The sequence below is a fragment of the Saccopteryx leptura genome, chromosome 13 (assembly GCF_036850995.1).
Source record: "Saccopteryx leptura isolate mSacLep1 chromosome 13, mSacLep1_pri_phased_curated, whole genome shotgun sequence".
NCBI classification, from domain to species: domain Eukaryota; kingdom Metazoa; phylum Chordata; class Mammalia; order Chiroptera; family Emballonuridae; genus Saccopteryx; species Saccopteryx leptura.
Window position 1 is genome coordinate 12,577,101 of NC_089515.1, and position 20,160 is coordinate 12,597,260.

Here is a 20,160-nt window from a genome sequence, read left to right on the forward strand (position 1 = left end):
TGCCCTCCTTCTCTCTTTCTTTACTCTCCCTAAAATCATAAATAAAATCTTAAAAAAACAATTTTGAAAAGAGGTCCATAGGTTTCACCAGCCAGCCAAGGGTCCCCGGCACAGAAATGGTTAAGAACACTTGCCCAGGGAAACAACCAAGGATGTGTGTAAAGAGTGAGTGTCTGTAAAAACCAAGCAAAACCCAAACCCCATGGGACCTGGGATTTCAGTCTGATTATTAAAAAATAATACGGTAGAAGAACGCTGTTTTGGAAAAACATTTATGATAAGGTACATGCAAAAAACAGGCATAACAGAAACCCACGTGTACACACACACACACTATAATCCTTTTTTGTTGTTGTTGTTTTTAGAAAGGGGTGGGCAGAGGGAGCTAAGCCCTAATGCTAACATTAGTGGTTAGATGTTAGGGATATTGGTCATTTTTATTTTCTTGTTTATGGTTTTTACCCCAATTTTGCACAGCCAACAGCTACTGTTAACATAATCAGGAAGAGATGTTATTTTAGAATTCCATTTGAATTGATTTAGAAGATATTTTAATCTTTTAGAGATGTTTGAAGAAAGAGTCCCATCTCAAAACACAGTAGCTGGCATTCTCTTGAAAGGGTGGAGCAAAGCTCAGTGAATAGTTGGGATTTTTTCCAGTTTTCATGAAACCCTGGGAGAGTGACCCCATGAAGTCCCAGAAAGGAAACCAGGAGCTAGATCCCTCCCGCACCTGGACCGGAATGGTCCAGCCCATTGCATCTCCACTGGGCCCTCAGGAATGAACCACAGGGGGGCTGGCCTCCCTCCCAAACCACAGAATTCACGAAGACTGCTCTGGGCTCTGGTCCAGTGGTCCCCAACCTTATTTGGGCCACGGACCGGTTTAATGTGAGAAAATATTTTCACAGACCGGCCTTTAGGGTGGGACGGATAAATGTATCACGTGACCGAGACAAGCGTCAAGAGTGAGTCTTAGATGTATTTAACGGAGGGAATCTGGTCATTTTTTAAAAAATAAAACATCGTTCAGACTTAAATATAAATAAAACAGAAATAATGTAAGTTATTTACTCTTTCTCTGCAGACCGGTACCAAATGGCCCACGGATCAGTACCGGTCCACGGCCCGGGGGTTGGGGACCACTGCTCTAGGTTACCAAGACCTTTGCCAGTGAAATTAAGGGGAGCCAGGACCTTAATGGCTCCTCAAAACTGCCCTTACCTTGACCTCATCCACAAGAGCACATCACGCATCAAAATTTACGTCGCTGACTAATTCATTTGGCACCAACTTTTAAAGAGTGGCTTTGAACAGTAAAACACGAACAAAAAACAGCCACCCAATGACGGAGGTAACAAAATTTAAAAAAGGCAATTTAAAAAATTGTTTAATAGCATCTAATTCTTCTACAACTTCCAGATGAAGATCACGAGGTTCAATGTGCTCATCTATAACTCCTTTTGTTGTAGCCGTTCTGCACCCCAGTTCTTAATCTTATTCCTTTTGGTTTCTCTTTAGTCTATAATTTCTAGAGCATCGTCTGTCGGGGGAGGTAGGGAGAGGGTTTTACTGCATAGCAAATGATCATTATTAGCACAAGCTGCATCCTTAATGAGCTCATTCTTGCTGCTGAAAACAATTCCATTACCTGATCAGACAAAATGCCCTGGGCCTGGCAGGGCCGAAGAATCAAAGAGTGTGGACTTGTATGTTTTTTTGTTTTTTATATCAGGGCTTCTCGCCAGGACAGTTTGACTTTCACGGCCGTTAAAATGCCCCTTTAGGGTCACCTCTCTCTTTTCGTGTGAGAATGAACAGCGCCCCTGGAGGCTGGATGTGGCCAGGGGAAGCTGAGATTTCCTGTTCTTGTTCCCCCATCCAGGAGTGGTGACCAGCTGGTTGTTCTAAACAGGCTCTCAGATATGGCTTCAACTTTCTTCCAGCACTCTCTGTGAAGCAAGTGGCCAGGAGTCGGACTCCCTGAGTTCAGGTCTCAACTCTGCTTTTGTACGGCTGTGTGGCTCTGGGCGCTTTCCTTAACCTCTCTGAGCCTAAAGTTCCTAGTTTGTTAAAAGAAGATGAGAAAAAAGCCTATGCAGTAGCGTGGGTAGGAAGATCAAGAGATTAGGCAGGTAAATCTAGCCCCCACAAGCTCAGCAGAGTCTGTTATGAATTACCATTGGGGTAAAGGGACCTGGGAAAGCTGCCATAGCTGATCCGGGCTGAGGACAGGGACTGTTAACAGACACGGGTTCAGTCCCAGGGCTCTTGGCCCCTAATAAAGGGCTCTTTCCACTGTCGGACTTTTCTTCCAAGGATTCCAGCCTGGGAGGCAGGCAGAACAGGTATGAGTAACGAATAATAAAATCAGCAGCCTCTAATGAGCTTCTTGTGTCTGTTTCTGGCCTAAGCCCTTCACCTGGAATAGGTTATTTAATTAGCTATTTCTTTTGCTGACTTTGGGTTGCTTTTGTTCTTTTTTCTGGTTAAGACGAAATGTTAGATGTTTACTTGGGATTTCTCTTGTTGGTTTTTTTTTTTTTTTTTTTGAGATAGGCCTGTAGTGATATAAACTTCCCTCTTATTAGTGCTTTCCCTGTATCCCAGAAGTTTTGATGTTGTATTTTCGTTCTCATTTGTCTCTATGTATACCTATTGATCTCACCTTTTATTTCTTTTTTGAGTATTTCATTATTTGAGTAGTATGTTGTTTAATCTCCATATATTTGTGGATTTCTTCTTTTTTTTTGCAGTTGATTTCTTTTTTTTTTTTTTTTGTATTTTTCTGAAGCTGGAAATGGGGAGAGACAGTCAGACAGACTCCCACATGCACCCGACCGGGATCCACCCGGCACGCCCACCAGGGGCCACGCTCTGCCCACCAGGGGGCGATGCTCTGCCCCTCCGGGGCGTCACTCTTTTGCGACCAGAGCCACTCTAGCGCCTGGGGCAGAGGCCAAGGAGCCATCCCCAGCACCCGGGCCATCTTTGCTCCAATGGAGCCTTGGCTGCGGGAGGGGAAGAGAGAGACAGAGAGGAAGGAGGAGCGGGGTGGAGAAGAAGCAAATGGGCACTTCTCCTGTGTGCCCTGGCCGGGAATCGAACCCGGGTCCCCCACACGCCAGGCCAATGCTCTACCGCTGAGCCAACCAGCCAGGGCCCTGCAGTTGATTTCTAACAAAGCATTGTGGTCAGAGAATGTGCAGAGAACAGAAATGGTATGATTTCCGTCTTCTTGAAATTGTTGAGGTTAGTTCTGTGACTACACATATGGTCTACCTTTGAGAATGTTCCACGTGCACTGGAAAAGAGTGTATAATCAGATGTTCTGGGAAGAAAGGCTCTGTAAATGTCAATCATGTTTATTTGGTCAAATGTGTCATTTAAGGCCGGTATTTCTTTATTAATTTTTTGTTTGGATGGTCTATCTAGAGCTCTCAATAGCTACTAAGGTTCGCAACTATGCATATATGTTTTTGTCTGTTTTTCCCAATAGCTCTGTTAGTAGTTACATATTTCGGTGCTCCCTGATTGGGTGCATGCATATTAAGGAGTGTTACATCTTACAAAATATTGTTTTGAATTTTTAAAAAACCATTGAAAGTGTAGAAACCATTCTTAGCTGGAGGGCTGTACCACAACAGGTGTCCCGTGGACCCTAATTCACCAACTCCTGCTCCAAACCACAAATTATCCCAAGGGGATGATGCTAGCTATGATCTGGTCGTGATTTATTTTGTAAGCAATATGGGCCAAGCAGGTGCCTTCTCGAGAGAGTCCCCGTTGGAGGATCTGCGAACTAGCGCCCCCATGTGCCCAGAACAGGGAGCAGGTAGCCCAAACCCGCTGCCAAGAGCGAGGGAAGGGAGATGTGGAGCTCAGATGAGCTGAGATACAGCCTGCAATTGCTGGAGATAAAAGGCAGAAACAAAGGCCTGGGTTTACAAACCCTGCATTAAAGTTAAAATCTAATTTAAATGAAAATGGCTGCACAGAAATGAAATGTGTGTTGTGCGTGAGGCTCTCGTCCTTCCGCACTGTTCCCTGCCTCGATCCCTTTACCAAACTCATTCCCTTGGCTTCGAAATAAAGATGCTCTTTGAAATTTGACTTTGTTATTTTTACAAATTGTTTTAGCTTTGCAAAGAGTGCAAATTCTATTTCTGACCCGCCTCAAACACAAATAGAGCATTAAAGTGTTTAAGATGCAATCAAAAGCTTGCTGTGAGTGGCCCCATGTTAAAATCACAGAAAAATCAATTCGACTTTTATTTTGAACACGACTTGTCACAAATAGCATTCTAATAGATAACACTGATTATATGGTAGCAAATGGAATTTATGTATACTGAGCCCTACACCTCTGTCAGCGTCGTCATTAAGGAATTTGACACGTGTGCCGGGGAACAATAGCTGTCAACTGAACTGTATACCGGTTAGATATAAATGGGAGGCCGATGTGAGTGATGCTAGCACTCGCTATACTTACACGTAATAATATGCAGCCCAAAGCAGCTTGCGTTTTCAAACAAGACCTCTTTGCATGTTGTCATTTAAAATAGCTCATATTCCTGAAGGTCAAGAATAAGTGGCAGTATTAGCATTTAGAGCTACTAAAAGAAAAAGTAATTTGTTGTTCATTTAGCATAGTGCTTTATGAAATAGGTTTGCAAAGTAGTCATTATTTCTCCCCTATGGGAGGCTCAGAAGGCAGAGGGTAGAGATACCCGGTTTTTATACCGAGGGCTTTGGCTCACACCTGGGTCACCGCTAATGTCTCGATTAGGTGAGATATTGCAGAGTTGTGTGGTTTGTGCCTGGGCACATTAATACTAAGACACAACGCTGTCCACACAGCAGTGGGCTCAGCTGACTCCAGGTCCTGGGTTTGGTCCTATGAGTAGTGCCATCTGGTACAGGGCATGACTGTCAGAGACTGAAGATAAAGGTTTTCGGTGTCACAGAGCCAGGTCCCCAAGAGAAAGAAGCAGGTTCTTGTGGTGTGTCATGGGAACAGTGGCGGATATATCAGATTTGAATCCAAATGCAGATGTGAGAGCATCTCAGGGTCATAGAAACGCACTCAGTCACCTCCCACCAGCAGCCCTTCCTACCAGCCCCAGGTCCTAACTCCAAAACATTGTGAACCTCTTTCTCCCTTCTTTTCCTCTTAAATTTGGATTAAAAAAAACCCTAAAATGTTACATAAAAATGATGTTGACAAACAGCACTGGATCCAGCACCTTAAATTAGCAAAGATGAACTTTTTGTCATTTTTGCTCCAAATTCTTTTGTAATGAAAAAATAATAACATTTCCGATAAAGAAGGACTCTATATGTCTATGTTTTGGTATTTTGTACCATAGACGCAGTGAATTGTAGTTTTTTGTACATAAATGGTATTTTCTGCAGCTAAATGGTATCTTCCCGATGCTGGCTTTTGTCCTGAACAGGATATTTGGGGGATCTTCCCATGTTGATATATATGGACCCTAGTTCATTAATTTTCATCACTGAAGTTATATTTTGGACAGTCTAATGGGTGTGAATGTCATGTTGTTGTTTTTGTTTATATTCCCTTTGTTACTAATGAAGGTGAATCTCAAACATTTATTCTGTTTTCTCTTTGTGCCTGGCCTGCTCGTGTCCCTTTGTCCACTTTTTTTTTCTATTAAGTTATTCTTTTTTTTATGTATTCTGAATACCAATCCCTTAAGTCCACTTCAAGTACCTTCTCTGAGGCTGCACTTTTCTTTAATCTTGGTCACTGGTGACTTTGTTACTCTTAAAAAATAATGCTGACCTGCCCATCTTTCCTCTTCATTTATTGGCTGTTGCTTCTCATGCTTTATCTCATGGAATCAGCACAGCCACCCTGTGCAGCGGGCCACTGTTATCTGGGGACAGTGCTGAGGTTGGAGAAGTGAAGAAGCCAGCCCAGGTGGTACAGGCAGAAAGACAGGCAGCTGGGATTCAAGGCTAGCTCCGCCCCCTGTGGAGCCCTCTATCACACTATGGGAATTAGGAAGAGTTCAGATTGGAAAGTGTTATTTAAACTCTCAGAAGGGAACAGGCATGGTGGTTCTCCACCCTCGTTGTACATCTTCCACGGATTTTTAAAAAATACTGGGGGGCTGGGCCCTACCCCAGAAATTCCAATTGGTCCAGGCTACCGCCTGGCCGTGGGGTTTTCTTTGAACACTCCCCCCGACAATTCTATGACGCAGCTAGGGCTGAGAACCTCTGTTCTATAATTGGCAGTTTTATTGAGATCTAGGAAGTCTTGAAGGTCTCAGACAAGGACCTATATCACGCACCAGGACAAGGTTTGAAATGCTGTGAAGCGCTTCAGGGAAAAGAATTTTAGAAAACATAAAGAAAGGAGAAAGAAAGAACAACCCCAAGGCATTGAGCTCCAGCTCTTCGTTCAGCTAGGAATTAGGGGCGTCCCCATAAAGGGGAGGGAGAGCTCCTTCCACCCTTGTTCTTGGATTCGCACTGGGCGAGTCACTTCCAGTCTCTTCAAGCACCAGCCACAGCTGTCACCATGACACCCGTCACAGAATTGCTAAATGACGCCATTTGTGAATCCGAGGAATTAAACAGTAAATGCTCCCACTCCTCCCTCATAGACAAACCTACGCCACCATCCCCCTGAAAGTGACACCCTCTACCTGGCAGCCTCTTCACTCACGGGGTCCCCGGAATGAGTGGGCGGGTCAGTGGGGTTGGGGGCAGGTTAGTGGGTGGCCAGGCTTGGGTGGAGGCCAGGCTGGAAGGCCCACACTCCGTACATATCATAAAAGGACATGAGATGCAAGCATATTTGCAATCGGGGAAAAATGTGGAGACCACGTCTGTGACCATCAGCAGGGACAAACGCACCATGTTCACCCCTCAGTGGAATCCGGGAAGCCCAATGAAGAATGAAGAAGCTCTTTCTGGACTACTGGAGAATAATATCCAATTTATTGAGAGTGTAAAAAGCAAGGTGAGAACGCTGTGTGCTGTAGGCTACCATTTTTTAAAGGGGCAGTTGTGGGATTGAGGTGTGTGGGATAGGTACCCACATATGTGTATGTAGAATATTTCTGGGAAAAACTCTAGTTGTCTTTGGGAGAGGTGCTGAGAGACTTGGGGGCAAGGATGGAGGAATACTCTGCTGGATCATTTGCATGTTGTGCCATGTGCATGTATTAAGGTATTTTTATTTAAGCCCCTCTCCCTCCATGGCGCAGGCCGGCTTAACGGTAGGTTCAGAGTTACTCATGCCACACAGGCTGCACCCCCATGGGGTCAGCGCTACCCGGGGATGTTAAAAGCTGCGTGGGCGACACGTGGACGTCGTGGTGAGCTTTGCAAGTAGGGCAGACTTCACTGTCTACATTAGACACACAAAGTGCCCCGAGAGAGATGGTGGCAAAGGACGGCCAGTGCAAGGTTTCAGGTTTCCCTGTAGCCAACTGGGCTCCGGTCCCAGGAACCATTTCCGAAATGTGACCCCAGAACATGGAGAATGTCAAACTAACACCTCAACGTCGATTCGAGGGCCTGAACATTTTATTACCACGAGGATACACGAGAGCACGGCCTCTTTAACAAGGGTAAAGGGATTGTAAGATGTCTTCTTTCACGGTGTCACCGCCACAGAAACGATACCTGTGGAGCAAGACGCGTACGCGTGAGGCTCGTGAGCTTGCGGAAATGTGACCTCAGCATTGAGCCCCTCCCTGGGAATCAGATCGGTTTGACTAGGAGGCTCTGCTACCCCAGACGGAGGCCAGCTGATTCTTACTATGGAAAAACTACTTCAAGACCATCCTACCCTCCTGTAGCCTTTTAACCAGCTGAGAGTGAATCAGCTGTGTCAGACCAAGGATTTAAATAAAAGGGGCGGGGCCTCCCGTGAGCCTACAGCTTTGGACCCCACAATGAATTCAGGGACCAGGGGCGCCCAGCTTGCCCAGAGGGGGCTTTCCCTAGAGCTAAGATCCTGAAGGGTTCTTCTTACACTGCTTCTGCTATGTTCTCTCCCAACTCTCACCAAGGAAGGTTCTATTCCCTCAGCAAGAGAAGGGCTCACTACTGTGAGCTAGATCCCAACACAGTCCACATTCCTCCCATACCATCGTCTTCATGCAAAACAATTTGTATCAATAAATGCACCCCAACTGAAATGAACTCAGAGATTTTCTACAACTACTGCCCAGGTGTTTTTCTTATAGTTTGAAATGAAAGTCTCAGTTTTGCCTCTTTCTCGAATCTAAGCCTTACCACTGATGCCTTGCTCCTGCCAAGCTGAATTTGGCTTAAGGAAAATGATGTTTGATTTTTTGAAGTAAATCAGATGGATAGATGGAGAGTTAAGATGAATGACTGGGTGGGTGAATGGCTGGACGGGTAAGTGGATGGGCAGAAAGGGAAGAATGAATGGATGGGTAGATGGGCGTGCAGATGGGTGGGGATTGGAAGTGTGCGTGTGTGTGTGTGTGTGTGTGCGTGTGTGTGTGTGCAGAGATCGATTGATAGGTAAATACAGAAACAAGACTTGGGGGGAATAAAAGATACGCACTCAGTTCCATCTTCGCCACTTTGCACCGTGATTTGGGAAGCCCCCAGCTTGGCCGGGAAGAGATTTATCACGTGGTTGTTCCAGAGGAACTTGACCTTCTGGATTTCTCCCACGTTGAGGTCCATATCAATGTCACGCATGTGACTTACATTTGGTTTGAGGGAGCCTCTGCAATCACAGACATAAAAGGTTGTTATCAGCTGGATATAAGAATACCTAGGAAGATAGCAATCTATTGTTTCTCCAAACAACAGCTGCAGTGGTCGGTTTTCTGCAGTGATCTTGAACGACTCCGTACTCATCCAGGGACTGCTACAACACAGACGTACTTGTGAAGAACACACCTTTAAAAAACACTAGACTAGATTTCCACTGGCTTAATTTGTTCCTAGAGGAAAGTCAAATATTTGGGGTGGCATATTAACTCCAAGTTCACTGCAGGAGTCTTGATGTCTTAAGTTTTAAGACATATGTGGTTCAGCAGAGGTCATTTGTGGGCACAAATTTTGGCATAAGAAATTGACAAAGAACTTTAACATGAAAATTTAGTGCAAAAACACTTAAATTAGAATCTAATTTTACAGCACAGTATGCATGCATCCAACACATTTTTACTGAGCACCCCATACGCCCAGCCAATGCTAGGTGCTGAGGTTACCACAGCAACAAGAAGCTGGCCTCAGGCTGCACGTGTGACACGTGGTAGCATGTGAGGGGGATGGAGTGTTTGTGTTGGACAGGAAGGAGTTGCCATATTTATGTGCCTTAACCAAGGAGAATGTGCTATTCACCAAACCTAAGCAGGGAGGAAGCAATGGTTGCCAATCCAAACGGATTCTCCATTTTATTTATTTATTTATTTATTTATTTATTATTTTTTTTTTTTTCTGAAGCTGGAAACAGGGAGAGACAGTCAGACAGACTCCCGCATGCGCCCGACCGGGATCCACCTGGCACGCCCACCAGGGGCGACGCTCTGCCCACCAGGGGGCGATGCTATGCCCATCCTGGGCGTCGCCATGTTGCGACCAGAGCCACTCTAGCGCCTGAGGCAGAGGCCACAGAGCCATCCCCAGCGCCCGGGCCATCTTTGCTCCAATGGAGCCTTGGCTGCGGGAGGGGAAGAGAGAGACAGAGAGGAAAGCGTGGCGGAGGGGTGGAGAAGCAAATGGGCGCTTCTCCTGTGTGCCCTGGCCGGGTATCGAACCCGGGTCCTCCGCACGCTAGGCCGACACTCTACCGCTGAGCCAACCGGCCAGGGCGATTCTCCATTTTAAACAGTTCTTCCTCCCTGGGCTCCGTTCCTCTCTCATTGGGATGACTGCACTAGATGCTGAGACTTCCTCTGCCGCTGACATTCTAGGTTCCAATGGTTCTGTATACTAGATGGCTAGATTTATAAAGCAGTTTATACCTAATCTTTTACGAATACTCTATTTTAGAAAGTATGGCATATTCACTTTTCTATCAAACTTACTTGAAAATCTGATATTGTTTTGAGTTTCCATTACTTCCATATAAAGCAATCCTGATGTACCCACTCACTTTCTTCTTCCCAGCCAGCGTGACTGACACCCTGTATCTCCAACCTGTGCAAAGAAAGAGATACAATCAGTTCAATGAACTCATCGTGTTGAAAAAAAATGACCCTATGGAAGCCTTCCGGTTCCAAGCTCTGAATCCCCCAAGAGTGAGAGGTAAGGGGGAGTGTGACTCAGGGTTTCCTTCAATGAAGTTGGGGTCCCAGGAATTCAGATTCTAGGTGGGGACTCAGAGAAGTGACTATTATAGTTCAGCGCAATCTTGTGCCAATTCAGCCATGTATGTGTTCTGATGGATGGACGCCACCACACTAAAGAGTTCACAGGGAGAGGGAGAGGTCTGTGGCTCCAACCTTTAGACAAATCACTTACTGTTCCCTTTTTTTAATTTTAATTTTTGTTATTTTCCCCATGCAATGGACATATACTCCATGAAGAGTTGGCCCCAGGTAAAATGTAAAGAATAAAAATCAATCCTTCATGGGCACCCCTTCTCCCTGCCCTTCATCTCAGGTTCTTCCCTGAAGCAGCCAGTTGGGTCTCTATACTAAATCAAGGCCAGGGGGTGATTTTGCTTCTCAAGGATATCCGGCACTGTCTGGAGACATTACTGATTGTCACACCAGGGAACGGAGCGGATGGGTGGGCAGAGGGCGACTGCATCTATTGGGTAGAGGCCACAGATTTGCTAAATATATGGCAAAGCACAATTCAGCCCCTCCCCAACAATAACAAATTATCCAATTGCCAATGTTGACAGAGCTGAGGTGGGGATGCCCTGATCTAGAGCTTTCTAAGCAATTACATACACATATGAATACATAAAAAACATAGGCTTTTCCTCCTCCCGTAAATAGTGTACATAGCTCCTTTCCACTCTCTTCACCCATCCCCACGCCAGACTGATTCACCGCTCTTCTCTGTCTCGTCCTGAGATCTAGAAGGTGGATCTCACCAGGGACCCTTGCTCCTGGCTTTCTGTTGGGTTCAGCCCATAAGAGGCTTGCACAGGAGGTCTGATGGCAGGAGGGGGAGATGGAGGTATCTCCTGCCCTGCACTCCCCCAAGCTGGGTTCTTATACTGGTATCTGGGAGTAACTCACTTCCTCTGTGATGACACTCCATTCTGGGAGCCCTGCAGTGACTAGATTCTGGGCATCTCAGCAGCCCTAGTTTAGTCTTTAAACCCTGTCCACACCTTCAAAAGCAGGCCTTTCTATGGGTCCCCTCATTTGAACCACTTGGATGGGTTCTATTTCCTGGAGGGACCCTGACTGGTATATGATATATTTCATGTTGTTTTGTTATTTGCTTTTCCCTTAATATGTCTTAGAGGTTCTCTATCTCCTCCTTTTAATGGTTATATACAGTACTTTGTTGTTTAACAATTGGTGAACATCTAGGTTTCTCCCTGTAATCTTTTGGTATTAAGAACAATGCTGGCCATGGCTGGTGGCTCAGTGGATAGAGTGTCGGCCTGGTGTATGGATGACCTGGATTTGATTCCTGGTCAGGAAACACAGGAGAAGCGACCATCTATTTCTTCCCCTTTCCCTCTAACTCCTCTCTCCCTCTTCCCCTCCCACAACCTGTGACTTGATTGGTTTGAGCCATGGCCCCAGGTGCTGAGGATAGCCTCATTGGAGTGTTACAACCTCAGGTGCTAAAAATAGCTCTGTACTCAAGCATTGGCCCAAGATGGGGCTTGCTTGGTAGATCCTGGATGGGGCACATGTGAGAGTCTGTCTATCTCCCTTCCTCTCACCTAAAAACATTTAATTAATTAAAGAAATAGAAAAGAACAATGCTGTAGTGACCACTCTTGAGCATAGCTTCTTCTGTACAAGTGCAAGCATTTTCCTAGGGTACGTTCCAGGTTAAAGGAATATGCAGGTAAGATGTTATAGATACTGCCAAACTGTTTTCTTATGAAGTATTATGAGGATGACATGAAATACTGTGTGTAAAAAGTGTTTTGTAAAGTGCTATGTGCATTTTTTTAAAAATTTAAAACTCCTTTGGGAAATAACTGCTCTTCAATTCAGCCACCACGTAATACTACTTATAACAAATGGATCTTGATGATTTCACCGTCTTCTACTTTTTCAATGAGAAACTGGGCAAAATAACAACAAACACATAGCATGTTCGTGTGTGTGTATACAGGGGGATAATCATGGGGTGACTTTCTGAGTTACAGTGAGTTTGCATTCTTCTATTAATGGATCTGTCCTTGCTGTCACAGAGTTGAGTGGACATGTGACCCAGCCTAGGCCATTTGTTGTACTGACTCCACTGATCAGGATCATTAGTTAAAGGGGTGAATGTGAGACCCAAGACAAATGCCATCTATTGTCCTTCCATTATAGCTCTTGCTGGTTGGAGCTGAGTTTCTGTCATCCTAACTAATGAGGCTGATACACCTTTTAAAATTACTTGCAACTTTTAAGTGGGTAAAAATGGAAACTTACGAGTAAAGTTACCGCTCTCTCCTGTGTTCAGGAAAAACGTTTGTCCCACAGCACTGGTTTTCCCCTGAAACTGATCAGCATAGTGCCCCATTTTGGGGCATCCTCTGGCTGGACAAGGGAAACAGTTATTCTAGTGAGAAGAAAAATAATTTGTCTGTGAGTTGTAGGCCTTCGACTCACTCATTCACTCACTCAATGGATCAATTCATCTTCTCATCCATCCACTCATTCATCCACCCATTCTTCCACCCACCCACCCATCCATTCATCCATCCATTCAACCATCCATCCATCCATCCATCCATCCATCCATCCTTCTACCCATCCATCCATCCCTCCTCCATCCTCTCATCTACCTAACCAGCTTTCCATTCATCTACCCGTTCTACCCTCAATCTATTGATTAACACATGCATGCATGCATCATACCCATGCCATCCACGCATCTCTTGAGAATTTTTTATAATGAAAAGTTGGGGACCTAGGGCAGGCCCAGCACAGTCAGGTCTGTGTCACCCACCTCCTGCCCACTCTGCTCCTGGAGAGTGGAAGGCTCTGTGAGGCTCAGCATTACCACAACCTCCCCTTATTAGTCGTGGGGTCATATCTTTATTCTGCTCCAAGCCACAGGGACAAAACCAACAAAACAGTCACCCACATCTTCCCCAGGCCCCTGGGGTGACCTACCTCCTGAAATTCCTCATAGGAGGCACATGGGTAGCCCAGGAAGCCGTCAGGATTGAGGATGCTGCTTGAGTAATACTTGTAGCTCCTCAGGTGATTGCAAGCTACAAAGTCTCGGGTTCCTGGAAAAGCAAAAGCCACGGGAGCTCACGGGAGCATTTCATTTTGGAAGCTCAAACCATTCTGACTGAGTAAGAAATCACCTCCATGTTTCACAGACGGGCGTCGACATTCCTGAATGCCTTGGTCACAATTCAAAGTTTCTCTCATTGACTTTGACATTCTTTGGGGGCAAGTAGGAAATTCGGGGACTTGTTTAGTAATGATGTTTGGCTAGAGTTAGAGTTGCTTCCTCTCCCCACCTCTGTCCCTTTGCTGAGGAGGGCTTACCCGGCGCTAGCCCGGTGCTGGGGAGTGACGTGTTTTAACCGGCACATTTGTCCAAACGCCAGGGGCCAGGCATCTGACATTAATGAATGATGAGGGCTGGTGGCGCTTTCGGGGCAGTGAGAGAAAACATATACAAAGGTGGAGGGAGAGAGAAAAAGAGGGAATAGCAATAGCTTTTATAAGGACTCTTACACTGGTTAGCCAGTTGTTGAATGTTAAGCCCCAGATGGCTGGGTCTTCTAATTTTTCATGAGAATCCAGCATCTTGACTTTTACATGGAAATGTTTCCATGCTTAAATGATAGCAGTACGCTCCCATTTTAAAACCAGTCACCTCGAAGGCCAACCACGTGCTGCTGTGGGTGGCGGGTTGCCAGAGGGCCACAGTTGGAGAGGACCACACGGGACAGGCCTTTCACAAGAAACAAGCTTTTCCGTGTCGTGGCCTCAGGCAGAGAAATCCCTCCTCCTTACTATTCCAGGCACACAGTGAAGGCGGTGAAGATCAAGGTCACCGTGGCCCTCTGGTCACTCTGTCGCTGCTTTTTATTTACCAGGTTTTTCTTTAAACCCAAGTCCTCTTGTTTGCAAAACTGTTTTTTCATTTCTCCAACGACATGGTACAAAACTCCCCATGGCGTGATCCACAGTGACCCCAGGCATACCTGGGAACCACTTCTGGGGGGTCTGGGGGGCTTTTCCCACCACCCACGGAGAAAAGACCGGTCCCCTTTGTGCTGGGGGGATTAGCTCCGCACAGCCGCAGCCCTGCTTGCCCCAGGGCCCAGCGACTTCCAGCCAAGCCCGTTAGTTCCCCACACCAACGCTCATTACCAGACAACACAACCTGTTTCAAACTTAATTGTTCCTTTCATCCAAAATCGCTGCCCAGGGATCCCATAATAGAGAAGAGACTGGATTTAATTGTTCCTCAGTGCCCAGCGCCTGGGTGCTCAGAGCCCCACACAATAGAAGCACACTCCAGTGTGCATGGGCTTGTTCACTCTAAATTGCCTCTTTAATTAAACCTGGGCTCCTTTCTATTATGTGTGCCCTCCTCCTCGCCTCTGGGAGGGGCAGCCCTCATTGTGACTCTGGTGTTCCTTCGGGGAGCAGAACAGCCACGTCTTCCCCGGAGTTACGTGGTGCTGAGTGAGAAGAAGTCAAAGGCTCCATTTACTGCCAGTGGATGTTGGTTGTTGCTTTATCGACTCTTTTCTTTCCCATTAAGCACATGAAATATTGAAATGCTACCGAAGCCTGCTCAGCTCAAATGAATGAACTAACTGAGCACCTGCTTTGGGTCTGACCCTGAGCAGGGTACCAGGGAGTCTGAGATGTCCCAGACACAGTCCCCGGCCTTGAGAAACCCCCAGCTCAGAAAAATAAACACTAAAATGAAATGGTCACAGACTCAAAGCCTCTACCTTCGGGGAGGAGATGGAGCCTGGTCTCAAGGGAGAGGCCGCAGACACAGGACAAAGGCCAGACAAGGGCATGTAATGGAGATGCTGCTCTAAGTCACCTGATATCGGGGGACTGAGCCCACTGTCTCAGGTAAACGGAAACACACATGCGGACAAAAGAGAAGTCACATACTAAACCTGACAAGCTCAGGGGAGGCCTGCATGGGGCCCCTACAAACTCAGAGACCAAAAGTAAGCACATAGGATGGTCTGAACATAAAAATTCCTAACTCCAAGCAAGTTATTATGGTAGGTAGTCCCATCCAGGCCTGCGGCTTCCTTGTCAAAGGCCAGTCTTTACCTTAAGTGAATCTATTTTCTTTTTGCATCAAAGATAATGTACCTTTGACATGTCAGAGTAATCTTTTCTAGACCCTTCAGGGCATGACCCTGCCCCCTCCACAAGAGCACCAGACCACAGAACCCCATTGTTGTCCTGTTCCCCAAATAGCGTCTCTATGTGCTGTAAACGATCCTTAACTCTTCTGTATCCTTCTCTGTAAAAGAAGTGTTTCTGTTTTACTTTTTATCTAATCCCAGAGATTTCCCCCACTTTGCTCTCTCCCGGAACCTTCACCTACCACCAATGAGTTTCCTGTAACCCTCCGAGGTCTCCTCCTTTCTCCTGATGTATCAAATAAGCTGTAAAACTGCCACACGCTGGAGCATTTCCTCAGTCTGTTGAGATTCTGCTTCCTAGCAACTGGTATCAGTTTGGCTCAAATTCATAAAAATTCTCCACAAGTTTGGACGTTTCTGACATCAACACACAAAAAGGCTTGTCCCCCCCGGAACCTCCAGGCCTTCCCTTCCGTGCACGCACTCCCTGAACCCACAGAGCACGACCCCCGTGTCTTCCTGTCAACTCAGTCCCTTTCCAGTGCCAGCAGCTGGCAACAGCAAAGGGCAAGAAAGTCAGAGCCGAGAGCAGCCCAAGATGGCCGACTTGGAGGATCGGGTGTCGGATGAGGAGAAGATGATTCTGGATCGTCTGTAGCTCCAAGAAGGTTGCTGAGGGCCATTCAAAAGCGGTGACTCCCACTGGTCTTCGCCAGTTTCCAGCCTGTGAGTTCCAGGGCCGGTACATCCAGCGGCCAGATACAGAGCATCAGCTCAAGACCTAACAACCATAGTTAGAGTGGTATCTTAAGGAAAGGCTCCTCACACCTGACCCAGCTAAGGCAAAGAAAACGTCACAAACAGCAAAAAGAGCAGTAGCAGCAGACAAGTAGCCCACAGCAGATTACAGACAGCTGAAGCCATCCCAGGAAGATTTAGAAACAACACAGCTGAAAGCTGGAGTCAGACAACACCAACCCTATACTCAACTACACAAACAACATATTTGAAGGAGCAGTCTATATCGAGATAAAATGAGAAGACAGGGAAGTGCAATTCAAATGAATCAACTAGAGGAATCCCCAGAAGAAGAATTGAATGAAATGGAAATAACTAAGATGCTGGATGCAGAGTTTAGAATAATGATTGTGAGGATGCTCAAGGATCTTAGAGCAGCCATAGATAGACAACATGAGTACCTAAACAATGAGATATCTGGCATCAAAAAGGACACTGAAATCATAAAAAAGGATCAGACAGAAATGACAAACACAATATCAGAAATGAAGACTACACTACAAGGAATGAAAAGCAGGCGGGATGAAAAAGAGGATCGAATCAGCAATTTAGAAGACAAGATAAGCAAAAGCACAGAAGCAGAACAGCAAAAGAAAAAGAGGATCAAAATGTCTGAGAAAACTCTAAGAGAGTTCTGTTACAATAGGAAGAGAAACAACATCTGCATCATAGGGGTTCCTGAAGGAGAAGAGAAAGAGCAAGGGATAGAGAACCTGATTGAAGAAATCATAGCTGAAAATGTCCCAAAATTGATGCAGGAAAAAGTCACACAAGTTCAAGAAGCACAGAGAATCCCATTAAAAAGGAACCAAATAAACCTAAACGAAGACACATCATAATTAAAAAACCAAAGCTAAGAAATAAAGAAAGAATACTAAAAGCTGCAAGAGAAAAGCAGTCAATCACCTACAAAGGAGCCCCCATAAGGATGACATCCGACTTCTCAACAAAAACACTTGAGGCAAGAAGGCAATGGCAAGAGATATTCAAATTAATGCAGAACAAGATCCTACAACCAAGACTTCTTTATCCAGCAAGGCTATCATTTAAAATAGAAGGAGAAATAAAAAGCTTCCCATACAAAAATAAAAAAAAACCCTCAAGGAATTTATTACAACCAAACCAATGATGTAAGAAGTGTTAACAGTCCTGTTGTAAACAGAACAAGGGTAAAGAGGAATGTAGATTTAAGATTTTAGAAATGCATCCAAATTGAAAAAGAAGAAGTAAAACTATCATTATTTGCTGATGATATGATACTGTACATAGAAAACCCTAAAGTCTCAGTAAAATAACTACTGGACCTAATAAATGAATTCAGCAAGGTGGCAGGATATAAAATTAATATTCAAAAACCAGTGGCATTTTTATACACCAACAATGAACTGTCCAAAAGAGAAATTAAGAAAACAGTCCCCTTCACTACTGCAACAACAACAAAGAAAGTACCTAGCTGTAAATTTATCCAAGGAGGTTAAAGACTTGTACTCAGAAAATTATAAAACATTGATAAGAGAAATCAAGGAAAATTGAATAAAAATGGGCAAAAGAAATGAATAGACACTTCAAAGAGGATATTCAGATGGCCAATAGGCAAAAGAAAAAATGTTCAACATCACTAATCATTAGAGAAATGCAAATTAAAACCACAACGAGATACCACCTCACACCAGTCAGAATGACACATTAACAAAACAAAACATAATAAGTGCTGGTGAGGAATCCTGCACTGCTGGTGGGAATGCAGACTGGTGCAACCACTGTGGAAAATGGTATGGAGATTCCTCAAAAAATTAAAAATGGAACTGCCTTTTGACCCAGCCATCCCACTTTTAGGAATATATACTAAGAACACCAAATCACTGATTGAAAAGAAGAAATGCATCCCCATGTTTATGGCAGCATTGTTTACAATAATGAAGATCTGGATACAGCCCAAGTGTCTTTCAGTGGACGAGTGGATTAAAAAGTTGTACTACATATACACATGGAATACTATGGGGCCATGAAAAAGAAGAAAATACCTTTTGCAACAACAGGGATGGACCTGGAAACTATTATGTTAAGTGACATAAGCCAGACAAGAAATAAAAATATTATATGACTTTACTCATATGAGGAATCCAATGAACAATGTGAACTGAGGAACAGAATAGAGGCAGAGGAGGGATCAAAGGGACCAGTGGGCAAGCGGAGAGAGGGAAAGGGGATGAGAGGATGAGATCAGAGAAGGGAAAGAGCTTGGTGAAATTATATACACATAACAGCATTATAGAGAGCAGAAGAGCAAATCCTGGAGGAAAGCAGAGAGGGTGTTGGGGGAGGGGGCAAGAAGGATGTTGAGGGGAATTCGGGGGTGCGGGAGGATGTATTCGGTGGGACACTTGAATCTCTGTAAACGCAATAAATTTAAATCAATAAAAAAATAAGAAATAAAAAAAAAAAGAAAGTCAGAGCCCTCCAAATCTTTGAGCTTGCCCTCCAAGGAGCAAGCAGTGAATGTGGGAGGGGGAGGGGCAAAGCCCGAGCTGGGTATGTGCCAATGTGTGTCTAGCTCAGGTCTCAGCGTCCTCAGAAAGGGGAAGATGACAAAGGCTAGGGTCTGAGTTCGGGGTTTTGTAGCCAGAAATTGGGCTTCCATATAAGGTAGGTTTGGGCACCTTGATCTGGTTTCTTTATCTGTAAAATGCGGATAAGCAGAGTAACTATCTCATGACATTGTGCAAAATGCCCGGGACAGAACGAGCACACCATAAGTCAGGGGTCCCCAAACTTTTTACACAGGGGGCCAGTTCACTGTCCCTCAGACTGTTGGAGGGCCGGACTATAAAAAATCTATGAACAAATCCCTATGCACACTGCACATATCTTATTTTAAAGTAAAAAAACAAAACGGGAACAAATACAATATTTAAAATAAAGAACAAGTAAATTTAAATCAACAAACTGACCAGTATTTCAATGGGAACTATGCTCCTCTCACTGACCACCAATGAAAGAAGTGCTCCTTCTGGAAGTGCGGCGGGGGCCGCATGCGGCCCGCGGGCCTGTAGTTTGGGGACCCCTGCTAAGTGGTGGCCTCGCCACTGCTCCTCTTTCTCCCCAAGTGGAGCAGCTGCTGACTTGCTTTGCTAATTTACATACCTTCCCACAGTCCGTTGATATCAACGATGGTTGAAAGGATGTTTTTCTTACACCCAGGCATTTGCTTGCCTCCGTTGGGATAGAAATCCAGATGGCCCACCTTCTGGCTCATTCCAAAACCTGGAACATTGGAAGCAGAGGTTGTCAGGGAGGGAAAGGTCTCAAGGCGAGGTCAGGGCCACAGGGCGTGTCCGGCTCCTTCCAACGAGAATGAGAATCTTCTTGGCATATTCTCCCTCAGTGTGGCCACCTGTCTGGCTTTGCAAAAAAATTCTCAAAGAGCCCTTGGCAAGACAAGGAGGGAGGAGAGAGCAGAGGAAGTGAGCGTGCATATATGTGTGCTTGTGTGTGTCTCTGTCTCTGTCTTGGGCAGGCCCTGAACAGGAAGGATATACCCTGACACCATTATGCATCAATAGACACATATTAGGACTGCTGCAATTTCTATTACTTTATTCATTTTAAAATGTTGACTTCTATGTTATATATATATATATATATATATATATATATATATATATATATATATATATATATATTGTTATAGGGAGGCCATATAACATTGTATTATTATTATATTGAGAGCCCAGCATACTGACGGGACACTTCGATTTTCTAAGCACACAGACCTGTGATCACATCTTGGCCCTATTTAATATATAGTATATAATATAATTATATATTATATTAGTATATAATACTCTGTGATCTTGGGTAATTACCACAGCTCTCTGAGCCTCAGTTTGCTCAGC

General features: G+C 45.0%; 1 protein-coding gene across 2 annotated transcripts in view; it reads right to left on the reverse strand.

The window, feature by feature from the left end:
• Positions 1 to 7,545: 7,545 nt before the first annotated feature.
• LOC136384694 (pancreatic lipase-related protein 2-like) overlaps positions 7,546 to 20,160 on the reverse strand; it is a 132,854-nt gene continuing 120,239 nt past the window's right edge. For both annotated transcript variants that reach the window (XM_066355170.1, XM_066355169.1), the window contains exons 8-13: positions 19,409 to 19,528; positions 13,275 to 13,393; positions 12,588 to 12,717; positions 10,053 to 10,164; positions 8,576 to 8,743; positions 7,546 to 7,662 (exon numbers count right to left, since the gene is read on the reverse strand). In XM_066355170.1, coding sequence (XP_066211267.1) covers positions 7,599 to 7,662; positions 8,576 to 8,743; positions 10,053 to 10,164; positions 12,588 to 12,717; positions 13,275 to 13,393; positions 19,409 to 19,528 — 713 coding nt within the window. In that variant the 3' untranslated portion in view covers positions 7,546 to 7,598. The remainder of the gene's footprint in view (positions 7,663 to 8,575; positions 8,744 to 10,052; positions 10,165 to 12,587; positions 12,718 to 13,274; positions 13,394 to 19,408; positions 19,529 to 20,160) is intronic.